The sequence below is a fragment of the Lactuca serriola genome, chromosome 9 (genome assembly GCF_051521515.1).
Source record: "Lactuca serriola cultivar US96UC23 chromosome 9, Lser_US96UC23_V15, whole genome shotgun sequence".
In the NCBI taxonomy this organism is placed as follows: Eukaryota; Viridiplantae; Streptophyta; class Magnoliopsida; order Asterales; family Asteraceae; genus Lactuca; species Lactuca serriola.
In genome coordinates this window covers 30,502,178-30,517,629 of record NC_136416.1, presented here as the reverse complement: position 1 = coordinate 30,517,629, position 15,452 = coordinate 30,502,178, and the positions used below count along the sequence as shown (strand labels likewise).

The following is a 15,452-nucleotide window of genomic DNA, read 5'->3' as shown; positions in this document are numbered from 1 at the left end:
CGGGTTTGTCGGCTACCGTACAAAGTAGTACAACCCCAACCCAACCCAATATATCGACATATGAAACAGATAAACTTAAAAACAAACCCATCAAATAGAGATAATCATGTAGGTCTACTACTTAGCCAAATACCAGTATATCATTATCCTATAACCAAGATACATAAACTAGTGGGCCGAAAATGGTGCCTTTGACCCACGGTACTGTAACACTCGGTTTCGAATTGCTTCATTATTCAGGGTCGTGGCCCGATCATCAGTTATCATAAGGCTTAGGGCCTTTGGGAAGAAAGCTTTAGGCCCATTTGGATGTGGGTAATATTGGTTATGTGATGAAAGGGTTCGGTTTGTGCTTTAGAGCCCAAGGGTATCGGTAATGGCATTGGTTAAGGACTTTTATGAATTTTGGATTTGATTTCGATTGGTTTTCAGGAAAAAGTAAGTTGATAGGAGTGTAGGGGGTCTCGTTACCTTTCCGTGGATAAAAAGAACGTTGAAAATGGATAAGGGATATAAAAGTTATGATCATTTGAAGTTAGAAGGGTTTTGGACCAAGCCGAGTATGCGGGGCGTACTAGGAGGGAACACATGGAGTTCATGGGTGAAATGGATGCATACACTTTTGGAGAACACTGAGCGTTCGTTAGGCACATAGGGCGTTCGTAGGCCAGATGAAAACCCTAATTTAAGGTCTTGAACCCCATTTAAAGACCTTAAGTCACCTCCAATCCTCATTTCCTTCAACATCCATCTTATATAACCCTAAGAACGAAACCCTAGCCTCCATTTGAGTGATTCTTGAGCTTCAAAGTGATTTTTGTGTATTTTGGCGCTTGTGGAGAAAGAAGGAACTTCTTGAAGAGTCATTGTTTGATTTAGAGCTTTTGTATCTAGGCCTTGTGCACCTAGATCTATTTTCTGGAGGTATAAAGTCTCAACCTTGATAACTCTTTCAGGTAGATCTAGCTAAGTGGTATTTTGTTATGGTTTTGGTCCCTTTGAGGTGGTTCTTGTGAGTAGAAGTTACTCCAGAACCTTGTAGCTTTATATTTGGTCCTTGTTGGGGATATGGAGCCATAAAGTTTGGATCTTGATGAGTATAAACCTTCCATGCATGATTTGGTAATCTTTTAGTGAAGCTTGGGACTTAGGGTTTTGATTTAGGTCCTATTAAGTCATGCTAAGTCATAAATTCAGGAACTTTATGACTTAATAAGTCCCTTTGATTCAGATCTAGAAGTTTAGATGGAGGTCTTAAGGTATTAAGAAGTTTTTAAGACATTTTGGGGTGAATTTGACCTTTGGAGTTCATCTTTGGTGTTGGGATTCATTAAGCCATGCAAAGGCTTAAAGCCTTCGACTTTATGGATCAAGTCACTTATATTTAGCTATTCTGAGGTGTTAGATGTTTGGCTTAAAGGATTAAGTCATATGAATGAATTTTAGGTGGCCGCCGGGAAAGTCGTGCGTACCATTAGGGAACGCCGTACGTTCCGGCTATGATGCCCGTTTTTGGACCACTGATGTACGTCGTACGTACAAGCCATGTATGCTGTGCGTACGTCTGATCAGATGGGAATTGGGATTTTTGGATCATTGGACTTGGGGATTTGATTTTGGGCTTTGGTTGAGTTTTGGGCTTAATTGGTTGGGCTGAGGACTTTCATTAAAGTTGTATTTATTTATTGGGCTTGTATTGTTGAGACTTAGTGGGCCCAATAGGCTTGGGCTATTAGTGGGCCTGATAAAACATCCTAAAAATCTCAACAAATTTTTAGCTTTTCAAAACAACCCATTCACTAAAGAGGTATTTACATAAACCATTGTTTCTAAAACATTATTTAAAATTCGAAATCATTTACAACGTAGTTTTCAAAACATTTTTATTATCAGAGTTTCCCAGAAATCATAAGTCCCAAAAACATGAGGATGTGTACGGTCACGCCTTCACCTTGCCACGGTCCATTGAAGTGCCTGAAACCATAAACCAAAACTGTAAGCACGAAGCTTATTGAGTTCCCTAAAATACCAACACACAAACAAATAACACATATATAACAAACAACATGCATACTCAACCTTCATCCTGTCTGGACCACCCCACTGGGCCTTTAACCTGTCGGGACCGCTCTTAGAACCTTCAGCATGTATGGACCACCTCACTGGGCCTTCAACCTATCTAGACCGTTCTCCGGGCCTTCGGCTTGATTGGTACGCCCCACTGGCCTACAACCTATCCAGGTTGCCCTAGGTCTGTTGGCCTTTAACACTAAGCAGGACCGCCTCAACCCAACCATACACACCTACCATGTCGACATATACATAACAGATAAGCATACATATAAAATACCAATATAAATATCATCGGGTTTCTTGAGTGGCAACATAAATCAGTATAGTCTCAACCCGACCACACTACATCAACACACGCGAATGGTATACATATAGCTAGAACAGATAATAGGCAGATCTAACAGATCACTAAGAATAACATCATCCTATCTACCAGGATACAGATCTAATAAATCACCACAAAAATCAATCATACTATAAACCAGGATAACAATCCAAGGGTCGGCCTTGGTGCCTTCGACCCATAAGTACAGTGAGGAAAACTCACCTCACAAGCTGCACATATCTAACAAGGCCTAACTCTGAATCTCAGCTCTCTACTTAATTCCTACAACCACCGAGTGACCAATTTTTATCAAAATCCAAAAATACCCAAAGTACCTTTAAGGTCAAACTTAGCTAAAAGGTCAAAGGGGCAAGAAATGTCAGCTCGGCTTGACTGCCACGTCGTGGTACCCTTGTACCATGTTGTGGTGCTGGATACGAAAAAACAGTCATGAACCATCCCGTCACCACGTCGTGGTGGCCTTGCTACGTCGTGGTTATAAGGTTTTCACCAGCTTACTGCATTTAGCCACCTCATTTGATTCCAAAAGGTGTCTAACTCAGATCTGGTCCAAAATAGGGTCTGTATGGATAAAGTTTCCAACTTTATCCAATAGAACCCTCCAAATGCATAGATCTCGACTTTTAAAGTCTAAAACACTTCATGGCTTCACCAATAATAGTCCAATCCATGGGGTTACTTGACCAAAAGCTACAAGAGAGTCTCTAACACCATAAAAGTCGGTGCTTTTCAGACGTGCATGTCCAATGCATGTATTGAACTCTTATTAGGTCAAAATAGGGCAAAAAGGCCAAGATTTCATGTATGAACCTCAAACTCAATTCTATACTAGATCCAAATGCTCCAAATGGCCTGGAGACTCCTAAAGTTGCAAGCTTTATGAAGTTCAACAACCCAAGGTAACAAGAACTAGGGAAAGAAAGGAAAAAATCCATAGATCTAATCATAAAATCATCAAGATGAAGACTTTATACCTCCTTGAGATGCTAGAGGAAGGTGAAATCCTAGATCGTCTTTGCCTTGAACTCCCAATGAGGTCTTCCACCACGTTTTCCTTCACAAATACCAAAAACTCACACTTTTAAGGCTAAAAATCACAAAATGGCTCTAGGGTTTGCAAGGGACGATTTTTGAGAGATGGAGGTTGATGGGAGGAGGCTAGAAGGGGGCTAAGGATCTTTAAATAGGGCTCATCCCTTAAACTTTAGGGTTTTCCCCAACAGCCACTACCACGTCGTGGTGGTTCATTAAATCCCGCAGCCCAAAACTCCTCGCTACGTCGTGGTTTCCAAAGAAGATTACCATACATACTCAAAGATAATACCATACCTGGAACCGGGTGTTACACCTGATTAGTTAGAACATTTATGGATTAATTGACTTGGTTTGAAACTCAATTGTTAATTGGGTGTTGTTTGTTTGATAGTGCGAGGTTTCTAGAGGATCTACAGTTAGAGATTATTCGTGGGCTTAACTGTTGAGGTGAGTTTTCCTCACTGTACTTACGGGTCGAAGGCACCAAGGTCGGTCCTTTGGATTGTTATCCTGTTTTATCGTATGATTGAGTACTGTGGTGATCTGTTAGATCTACCTGTTATCTGTTTTGGTTATATGTTTACCGGTCGCATGTGTTGATGTAGTGTGGCTGGGTTGAAACTGTACTGCTTTGTGCTGCAATTCAACAAACACGGTGATATTTATATTAGTATGTTATATGTATGCTTATCTGTTATGTATATGTCGACATGGTTTGTGTGTATAGTTGGGTTGAGGCGGTCCTGCTTAGTGCTGAAGGCTAACAGACCCAGGGTGGCCCAGATAGGCTGTAGGCCAATGGGGCGTACCAGTCAGGCCAAATGCCCGGAGAACGGTCCGGACAGGCTGAAGGCCGGTGAGTCGGTCCAGACATGCTGAAGGTTCTGTGAGTGGTCCAGAAAGGCTGAAGGCCCGGTGAGGCATACCAGACATGTTGAAGGTTCTGTGAGCGGTCCAGAACTGAAGGCCCAGTGAGGCGGTCCAGACAGACTAAAGGCTCTGTATTCATGTTGTTTTTTTTTTGTATATATGCTATTTGTCTGTGTGTTGGTATTTTGGGGGAACTCATTATGCTTTGTGCTTATAGTTTTGTTATGGTTTCAGGTTCTTCGGATGATTCGTGGCAAGGCGAAGGCATGACCGTACACGTCATTGGTATTACAATAGATTGTATCTTGGGAGACTCTGATTTTAGATCATATTTTGGGAATCAATGTTTTTGTAAACACTTTGTTAATAAATAGGTTGTTTTGAAAAGTTTAAATTTGCTGAAATTTTTGGGATGTTATAGATACAGTGAGGAAAACTCACCTCTCAGTCTGACGAATAGCCGAACAATACACTGCTCCGAATACCAGGTCTACAAGTCACACATTCAACAGATAGAGACCAAGGCTTAACTATAGCTCAAAATACCCAAAATACCCTTATGTCAAACTTGGTCAACCCTGATCAAAGTCAAAGTCAACGGTCAAGGTCCAAAAGTCAATATTCCTTCCCGGTGGAGTACATCCTGTGTACCAAGAGAGTACACCCAATGTGCTTTGATGTTGACAAAAAATGGGGCGCTGACCGTGTATGCTTAACGTACCACCATATGCGCCCAACGTATGCAGCCCAATCCCAAAACTCCATTTAGAGCTTATTACATTAATCCCTTATGTCCAAAACTCATATCCAAGCCAAAAATGATGTCCTAAGTCATAAAGTTCCCAACTTTATGACTTTGCATGGCTATAAAGTGCTAAATGTCCAAAACCCTAAGTTCTTAACCCAATAAGACCATCTAACACATGAATGGGTTACATGCAACTCTCAAGATCATATTTTTATGCTTCACAACACTTTGAGATGTCTAAAAGGATGGCTCAAATGACTTAGAGTAACCCATACTCATACTGCCAAGCTAATGGGACCAAAATGTTCACAACTTCAAGGCTAATAAGATATTAAACAAATCATCATCAAGTTCAAATCTTTTTAACTTAAAATGATTCCAAACGGTGATGAGATTCTGGATCTAAGGTGCCTCATTCTTCTAAGGTGGTCCTCTCTTCTTCTCCTTCCTTTTAAACCACCAAAAGTACCCACAAAATCTCAAGAACACTCTCAAGGAGGATTATGGTTCTAGATGGACGAAATGGAAAGTGAAGACTGAAGAGTGAATGAGAAATGAGGAGTTAATGATGTTTATATATGGACCAATCCCTAAAAATTTGGGTTTGACGATCCTTCACGTACGCCCTACGTACATGGTGTATGCCCAACGTACAAAGGTCTGCCCAAGTACGCCCAACGTACACAACGTACGCCTAACGTACTAAGTCTTTGGCAAAAATCACAAAAATGCCACTTTGGACCATTTATGCAATCTTTCTCATGTACAAGGGTTAGAATGCAATATTTCTTCATACATCAGGTTAAAACTGAAAATACCTCATCATCGGGATGTTACACCTTAGAGGTAGTTGGTATTGTTTGATCTCCGCTCTCCATAAGGAGAATGAGGCTCTTTAATATTGAAATTTGTGTTGGTTAACGTATGTTAAACATAGCTTTTTATACTGAAACGAGAATTCAAAAAAAAAAAAAACATAAAATGATCAATAGTGACTCCTTCTAAGTTAGGCACGGTCTTGACCTTAGCCTTGGATCCCCTTGGGATCGACCTTGGCCTTTGGCTCCCTTGGATTAGTCTAGTGACAGATCTGGGATTTAGATAGGTTGGGGGCACAAAGATATTCAAATACAATACTTTTTTTTTGTTTGGTCAAGTCAAATGGTTCATGATATACTATTACTAATTACCAATGTTGTAAAAATCCCGACTAGGTCTCGATTAATTTCTGATTAATCCTAGGTGGTACCCGACTGACTAGAAGGTGCCTAGCGATTAATCTCTGCCTATAAAATGAACAAACAGTAGCAAACGATGAAATTTTATCAATCTGAAAAAAGTTCTATCTCAATATAAATTATTTGATGAATGATTAGTGTTGTATTATTCATATTAACCTATTTTGCTATGATATTAGTGTTAGTTAAGAACTTTAATATTAGTCATATTTAATTTTTGAAACTTGAACTAATTAGCAATTTGTGGTTCCCGCTTAATCTTTCGATTAATCCCTTAACCCCAGTCCACCGACTAGCTAACGTCGAACGTTTTTTACAACCTTGCTAATTACTAGTTATAAATTCTAGAAAATATACAAAGCTCATTTTATTTTGAGTCGGGAACAACAGTTAAATAAAAACTAAATTTAAGGATGTTTACGGGAAATTTTAAAAAAATGGACTAAAATTGTAATTGTGAATAAAGTTTATGGTAAAATTACAAATTTATCGCTTGTTGGAGGCATCTCTGCACACTAAGCTTTTCTTGTGTCCACCTTGGTTTCGGTCTCGGTGTTGGCTCGTTTTGGGCTCGACCTCAGTCATGGCCACGCTCGATTATGATTTGTGTCTGCGAAAGTTGAGTGTGATATGTGTGATCTGATTATTTATTTTTTATGTTGAAATTAATATGATTTAGTTTTTGATTATTTTTCAACAAAATGTAAAAAAGTTATTCAAAATATAAATGTACAATTTATTAAGACTAACGTATGGTGTATAGCATTTATTTTTGTATATTGCTCAAAATATAATGTAATAATATATAAAAGAAGGATAAGCATGTAAATTTTTAGCAATAATTTTGCAGATAATCTAAAACTGGTATTTGATTCATAACCAAAAGGTCCAAAAAGGAACACAAATCCTTAGAAATATATCTCCAAGGAGGATGATTGGATTAAAAACGATAAAAGAGGGTAAAATACGTAGATCTATGCAAATGGTACAAAGTGTGGTTAATGGAAGCCCTGGGAGCAGAAACCGATTTCCTTCGAAACAGGTTGATTTTCTTACTTTCTCGTCAGGTAGAAAGAATCACAAACATTTTACGTCAAATCGAACCCCTAGTTTTTTCTTCTTCTTCCCCCCTTTAACACCGATTCAATATTTATGCTTCTTTGGATATCATTAATTTGTTTGGTTGTTGACATGGATTTATGATTACGAGGTAATTTTTTATATGCATTTCGGAGTTTCACGTATATTGCGTTTCTCTGCTTAATTGGTTATGGGAGCATAAATTTTAGTCATTTTCCATCGTCACTAGGTTTTTCCATTTTCATGCAACTATTTTACAATCTTTCTCCATTATGCAGGAATTCTTTTGTGTAAAATCATAGAGACGAGAATCTTGTTGGCTGAAAATATAGAGAGAGAGCATATACATATTGTTGGATTATTATGCCCACAGTTTAAATGTTCACTTGCTGTGGAGGTGCCAAAGAGGACACCGTTCACGATTCACCTGCAAGTAATAACAATGCAGCACCACCTCGAGGACCCCCTTCTGGAAGAGTAGGAGGAGGTAATTTCCTTTTCTTACATTACATTATGGGAACAAAATATGTACCTTTTTATAGGGTTTAACGTGAAAAGGTGAAAAGATTATGCATAATTATGAATTATGATGGTTGTTGTAGGAAGTACAAGAGGAGAGCCAAGGGCTAGTGGAGCAGGAAGAAGTGGGGCTCCTCCGAAAATCCTACCCATTGAAACACCAACATTGTCGTTGGATGAGCTCAATAAAATGACTGATAATTTTGGTTCCAGGGCTTTGATTGGAGAAGGTGCTTACTGTCAGGTTTTCCATGGAAAGCTAAGCGACGGCCAAGAAGTAGTAGTAAAGAAGCTCGATGCCAGCTCATCATCAGAGCTTGACTCTGATTTCACAGACCAGGTAATCTTTCATTTCATGTCATATCATTTTTTTCAATGTGTTTTATCATCAGTGCTTGACTCTGATTTCACAGACCATGTAATCTGTCATGTCATGTAAGTAATAAACTAAACAAACTCCTTCTTGTGTTTGGAAGAAACAAAACTAAATCAAACAGAAAAAAAGGAATAAGTTTATTGTTAACAAAGTTAAACTAAATAGAAGCACTGAAATTGCATTAACAAAACAAACGACTACAACTATTTATACTAATTAAGATAGTATTCTACCAAACTCTAAATCTAAAAGATGAACTCAATAAAATAGAAACCTTATCAAACTCTAAAACAATAAAATAAAACTTAAATATGGAACTTTCCTAAAATGCCCTTGCTTTAATATCCGATTAACCCAACAATCACCCCCTTAATCGGATTTGTCATACGAGCCACTCGTTGTTCAAAACAATGCCGATTCCTCTTCAATTAGACCCACTTCTTCTTTTTCCCATTTAGGACACTCGTTTTTATAGTGACCAAGCTCACCACATTTGTAACATCTAATGTGACTTTTATCCAGGACACGTTCATTACCATCTCGATTTCTCCCGGACCCCCGACCTCTTCCCCGGTCACATCCAAAGTCATCCCGATTTGAATGTCCATTGCCACAATACTTACAAACATGTGATTTTTCCTCAATAGCCAACAATAACCCACCTTGAATGTCCTCCACTTTCTCGGTTCCTCTTATACGCTCCTCATATGCCTTCAATCTGCCAACCGCTTCATCGAATAACATTGAATCCAACTCAAAACATTGCTCTATTGAAGCTACGATTTGAAGAAACGACTTAGGGATTAAACCTACTAACCTTTTTACCAAATCACCTTCTTCAAGCTCATATCCAAGACTCTTTGCTTTTGAAGCTAAATCGGATAATTTTGTCACAAAATCATTGACCGTTTCACCCTCCTTCATGCACAAACTTCCAAGCTCTCTCTTTAACGTTGCAAGTCGAGCCGTTCTCACCCGATCCACTCCCAAATACCGTGTTTTCAGCCCATCCCACACTTTCGTTGGTTCGGTGTAACTTGCCATTTGCAACACCATGTCTTCGGGTATCGCTTGAAACAAAAAGGCAAGAACTTGTTTTAACTTCTTTTGATCCGATGGTTCACCTAACGCCTTTGGTTCGACCGTCTCCCATATGCCGTGTGCATCCATAATCGACTTGACTTTGACTGCCCATACCAAATAATTCGTTGGAGTCAAAACCGGAACTTGATACGTCATCGAACCTCCTTCTTTAACCAACGACATCCTTTTCTCCTTAACCCCGACTTCTTTAATCAAACATGTTCCGAGGGCACTCTTCCACCAGACAACAAGACAAGGTCACGACCACCTTTACCGTCTTCCGTCACCCGCAAAACGAACTAAATCAAAACAACCTGCTTTGACGTCTTCCCGTCCGTTTATTTCGCGCCTCTGGTTAGTCTCTCACAAGCCCGATTAAAAGAAACCGGGGTTGATTGTAATTAACATCGAATCAAACCCCTTTCAACGAAACCGCTCTGATACCAAGTGTAAGTAATAAACTAAACAAATTCCTTCTTGTGTTTGGAAGAAACAAAACTAAATGAAACAGAAAAAAAGAGAACAAGTTTCTTGCTAACAAAGTTAAACCGAATAGAAGCACTGGAATTGCATTAACAAAACAAACAAAAACAACTATTTATACTAATTAAGATAGTATCCTATTCAAACTCTAAATCTAAAAGATGAACTCAATAAAATAGAAACCTTATCAAACTCTAAAACAATAAAATAAAACTTAAATATGGAACTTTCCTAAAATGCCCTTGCTTTAATATCCAATTAACCCAACAGTCATATCAATTCCAATTTCACTTCCAATTTCCAATGATTAATCTTTGAAAGATTTATTAATTTGTCACATCAGGTTTCACTAACCTTTATTTAACAACCTAGCTATTATTAAAACCCTTCTCTACTAGATTAACATTTTCATAAAAAATTCTTTTAAAACTTAACTGATTTAGAGTAAATTACATGAATGGTTCCTGTAGTTTAGTCTAATTTGCACGCTTGGTTTCTAACTTATTTTTTTTTAACTCTGAAGGTCCTTACTGTTTGTTTTTGGTGCACACTTGGTCCCTATCTGACCTAAAAAGACTATTATGCCCTTATTACTTTCATTTTTAATCAGTTTTATTATTTGTGTATTTCTTTTTTAATTTATTATTAATCTAGAAATTACACACAATCCATTTATCCTCACTACTCTTTCATCCGGGTTTCTTTCTTTTTAGAGTAAAACGCCATCGGAAAACAAAAACCACGTCGAATCCATTCAAACCAAAAATTAGATCTAAAATCAAAATTGGATATCAAATCCAAAATAGAAATTAAAACTAAAATCTAAACTAGAATCGGTTCATTAAAGCCGGACATTCAATCTAATCAAACTAGAATAAAAAACACACATTTGGTTTGAATATATTTCTGATATGATTTGTGGTCAAAACTAGGAAAATAAATATGGATCTGACAGGTTCATCACTGAAGCTCGAGTAGTAGAGACGGTGTCATTGTTAGTGAATAAAGATGCAGAGGTTACAAAAGGTGTAGAAGGTCGATTTGAAGATCAAAACCAAAAGCCTTGGTGAGGGTGCAATAGCATGTTACAGAGGTCAGATTAGTGAAGTTGCCTTCATCACTAGTTATGGTGAAGGACGATGGCAGACGTTAGATAAGAGAGAAAACAGAATGAGATTTGTTGGAGTCATTGACATCTCTATCACTATCCTCAACAATAGACTCCTTTCCATTACCATTCTCATTCACTTTTGTACGCATACATGGGTCATAAAGGGGAAACCTAGATGAACTCTTTTTTCAAAATTGCCCACTTGTATCTTTGGAGGTCGTAGATAAAGGTTAGGTGTGTCCATGCTTCCACCACCATTGGTAATCAATGGAGATCGATGATGACCTGGCAGAGTCATCCAAGGAATTAGAGTTATTTGAATATGGCTTGATCATCGTTGAACTATATCTTCGATACCTATAACATGGTTGTCGGCAGCAGATTTCACGCTTCCACCACCATTGGTAATCAATGGAGATTGATGATGAAATGGCGGAGTTATCCAAGGAATTAGAGTCATTTGAATATGGCTTGATCATCGTTGAACTATATCTTCGATACCTGCAACATGGTTGTTGGCGGTAGCAGATTTCATGCTTCCACCACCATTGGTAATCAATGGAGATCGATGATGACCTGACGGAGTCATCCAAGGAATTAGAGTCATTTGAATATGGCTTGATCATCGTTGAACTATATCTTCGATACCTGCAACATGGTTGTTGGCGGTAAAAGATTTCGATTCATGCAACAATATTGCCGACGATTTTTGATCGATTTAGGACTGAGTTTAGAGAAGAGGGAGGTCGTTCATTTTAGGGAAGAGAAACGTATAGAAAATAAAGTGAGCTTTAGGGGTGGTTAAACATTTTTTAATAAAAAGAAATAATAAAGGGCAATATAGTCTTTTTATGTTTGGTAGAGACTAAACGCGCAATAAAAACATACTATAGAGACCATCCGAGTTAAAAAGATAAGTTAGGACCAAACGAACAAAGTAGCCTAAACCACAGGGACCATTCGTGTAATTTACTCATTGATTTATCATCATCTATCTTAGATATTTTTTAAGGGTTATTATCACTGTAGACCAACAATCATTCGTATATTAATTTAAATGGCCCCTCATGACTTTTTTTTTGGCCTTTGAAGGGTACAAATTCATGTTTTTAGGGTTTAAAAAGTCCTTCTAAAAAAACTAAAGGGGTCACCTGGTGAACCCCTTCCTAATTTACAGGTTTAAAGTTAAAAAATGCCACTCATCAGACAGGACCCTTATCAATTAAGATCTCTCTCTTGCTCTCTCTCATCCCCACACCACCGGAAAGCCCTGATCCCCCGTTTCCTTCCACTGGTGACTGCCTCTATTATTCCATTTACCCTTTGTTCCAACACCGCCACCAATCCACCATCATCTGCCACCAGAATCGTCCACCATGTTTAAGAAAAAAGATTCCAGATCTGGTTTAGGATTTTAAGCTATCGAACCAGTTAAATTTGTTATTCCTTTGTAAAGCTCTTCGAGGGTACATGGAAGATTAGCTCATTCGACTCGGAACCAAATGATTTCCAATATGATATATGGACCAACGCTCCTACAAGTGTTCTTCAACGAAAATATACTTTCCTAAGATTAATGGGTTTAAGCTCTGACGAAAACGATAAGATTTTGTGTAACAATGCAGTTGACGATGACGTGGTGATACGGGAAATCGAAATCGAAGATAGAATTATGCAGACCAATGGAGTTGTGTTGAGAACCCCTATTAAAGAAGATGAATACATCACCGTCACCGTCTCTACTAGAAAAGGATGAACCACCGCTTTCGTCACTTCCTCCAAATGAATTACTATAAAACTTGATGCCTCTCGTACCGGACAGATCTACATTGCTTCCCACTCACCTTAACCTCGAATGTGTGAAAGTTTCATCGTCACATAGTAAAAGGGTTTGTTTGATTTGAAAGATTTAATTAATACAAGAGATTTGTTTCTTGAGCTCTATTCTTTCATCACTTTAAATGGCAAATCTGTGTTCACAAATTGAAAAAGTATTAAAGGAAATGGATTTGATTTCCAAAGGGGTCAATCAAATTGTGGGTTCGTAAATTACCTAAAGAACAAACTGGATGTTTGAAGCATCCATTTGGTGCATAGAAAATGACCTGAACGATTGAATTTGGAGGAGGAGAGAGAAGTGAAAAGACAAGCAAGTCACATATTTGAAGACGATTTTCTTTAATGAACTTGACCCATCTATCCATGAAGTAGTATATGTCTTTAAATTTACATATTTGATACTCCATTCAACAACAGATTTGTTCTTGAGAACAATTGTTGCTCTCTTGTTGTTGTCCTTTTCCAAATACTTCTCGGCAAAAGCAGGGGGCAATGGTTGCAAAATATGATGAATAACTAAAGATCTATGTGATGAGAAACAACAAAAATGGTGTTTTATATATATATATATATATATATATATATATATATATATATATGTATGTATGTATGTATGGGTTCACAAGGGTAGTCATCGGAGTCGTTGGTTAATATCTTGAAGAAGGAAGCTTCATATATCTCCATATTTGAAATTAATCTTTGATCACTATATATAATAAAACAAGTTATGTACAACTCAAAGAATCTCTAGTACATGTGCTTTATGAGTTTCGAGGGTTTTTCTTCCAATAAATCGATACGAATATTCGGGCTGATAATCGAAATGCATGGACATAATACAACTCACCTCATGAAATGGAGGTGACGAACGGAGAGGAACCAGGCAAGCATCAATATGTGTGTGTGTGTGTGAGAGAGAGAGATAGAGAGAGAGGTTGTTGCAGTTGACTAAATGGGTGTAATAACTCTTGGGTTACGTGCCAACGATGACTCGACTCACTACCGAGTCATTATTGACTTACTTGCGTAGTTGACAGATGACAAGGCAGTGTAACCTTCAAAAATGGGTAAATGTACGAATAAATTGGTAAAACAAAAGTTTGTACTCTTCAAATGCAAAAAAAAAAAAAAAATCACAAGAGACCATTTAAACCAATATATGTAATATTGTTGGGTTACTGTGATAATAAACTTTTTTTTTTAAAGCATCTTTATCTAGTTTGTTGTTTTCTTTAAGCAAATGTCACGCTTTTAAGAAAGAGATATCACTTGACATTAGCATTTAAATAAATAAAAAGACTAAAATACGGTATATTTTAAAAAAATAGATCTAATAGTATATTTGCAATGTTTTTCAATATTTGATATTTGTGTCATTTTGATTGTTTTTAATTAAATCCAATGATATAATTTTCTAAAAATTATATTCATTTTTACTTTGTGTATTTACTAAAATTGATTAACTAATTAATCAAAATATTATAAAGATTTAACATGTTACTATAAATAGGAATTTAGATGAAATGTTATTAAATGTATGTGCAAACTACACACGATACATAAGTACAATGACCATTTAGAATTTTATAAGTGGTTGGAGGGACCTCTAAAAAAGCATAAATGGTTAAAAACATTCGAATTTGTTTTCCAAATAGGAAAAAGCTTTAGGAAAAGCTACCATATGCTCTAATGCTAAGTGCTAACTATATTTCGAATGAGTAGTGATATGGTCCATGGTATCTATAGTATGAATATGACTCATACATTAATCTTGGTAAAAAGAAAACAAAAAAGAAGACAAGAGAGATTCATATTCATATATTTGCTGATGTATACAGTTATCGATAGCTTCAAGACTTAAAAACGAATGTTTTGTCGAGTTGCTTGGTTATTGCTTGGAGGATAACAACCGAATCTTGGTATATCAGTATGCAACCATGGGTTCTTTGCATGATATATTACATGGTACGTACACAAAACAAAAATAAACTTTCCATATATACCCTTTTCACCTTTTACTTCCATTTTCAAATTTCGCGATCCATTTTTTTTTCCGGGTTGATAGGTAGAAAGAGTGTACAAGGGGCTGCACCGGGTCCCCCTCTCACTTGGATCCAAAGAGTTAAAATTGCTTATGGAGCAGCAAGAGGTTTAGAGTATTTGCATGAAAAAGTTCAACCTCCTATCATTCATCGTGATATTCGCTCAAGCAATATTCTTGTATTTGATGATTTTCTATCCAAAATAGCCGATTTCAACTTGAGCAATCCTTCTGACACTGCAGCTCACTTGCACTCCACAAGAGTTTTGGGAACTTTTGGCTACCATGCTCCAGAGTGAGTAGTCTTGCTTTCATTTTCCATATGCATTTTAAAAGAATAAGGTTTTCATATACATTTTAGCATTTTTTTTTTGTCAAACAAAGAGATGATGATGGCATTGGGTTGTTAATATTATCAATGGTTTTGATGTAGGTATGCGATGACCGGGCAAATAAGTCAAAAGAGTGATGTTTATAGTTTTGGGGTTGTTCTTTTAGAACTTTTAACCGGAAGGAAACCGGTGGATCATACATTGCCCAAAGGAGAACAAAGTCTTGTCACTTGGGTGTGTCTTGTTGCTAGTGATCCTTCTAAGCGTCTCTTTCACAT

General features: G+C 37.4%; 1 protein-coding gene across 1 annotated transcript; it reads left to right on the top strand.

Moving 5' to 3' along the window:
• Positions 1-7,674: 7,674 nt before the first annotated feature.
• On the top strand, positions 7,675-15,141 carry LOC145073034 (protein CYTOSOLIC ABA RECEPTOR KINASE 4-like). Its single transcript, XM_079019580.1, has 4 exons — positions 7,675-7,877; positions 7,993-8,249; positions 14,640-14,766; positions 14,867-15,141. Exons 1-4 carry the CDS (start codon positions 7,769-7,771, stop codon positions 15,139-15,141), a joined length of 768 nt encoding a protein of 255 aa, XP_078875706.1. The 5' UTR covers positions 7,675-7,768.
• The last annotated feature ends 311 nt before the right edge of the window (positions 15,142-15,452 follow it).

Excerpts from the sequence above, each read along its gene's own strand:
- LOC145073034 (XM_079019580.1), top strand. The coding sequence starts at position 7,769 with ATGTTCACTTGCTGTGGAGGTGCCAAAGAGGACACCGTTCACGATTCA. Across the intron at positions 8,250-14,639 it reads ACTCTGATTTCACAGACCAG|TTATCGATAGCTTCAAGACT; the intron begins GTAATCTTTCAT and ends TGATGTATACAG. Across the intron at positions 14,767-14,866 it reads TTTGCATGATATATTACATG|GTAGAAAGAGTGTACAAGGG; the intron begins GTACGTACACAA and ends CCGGGTTGATAG.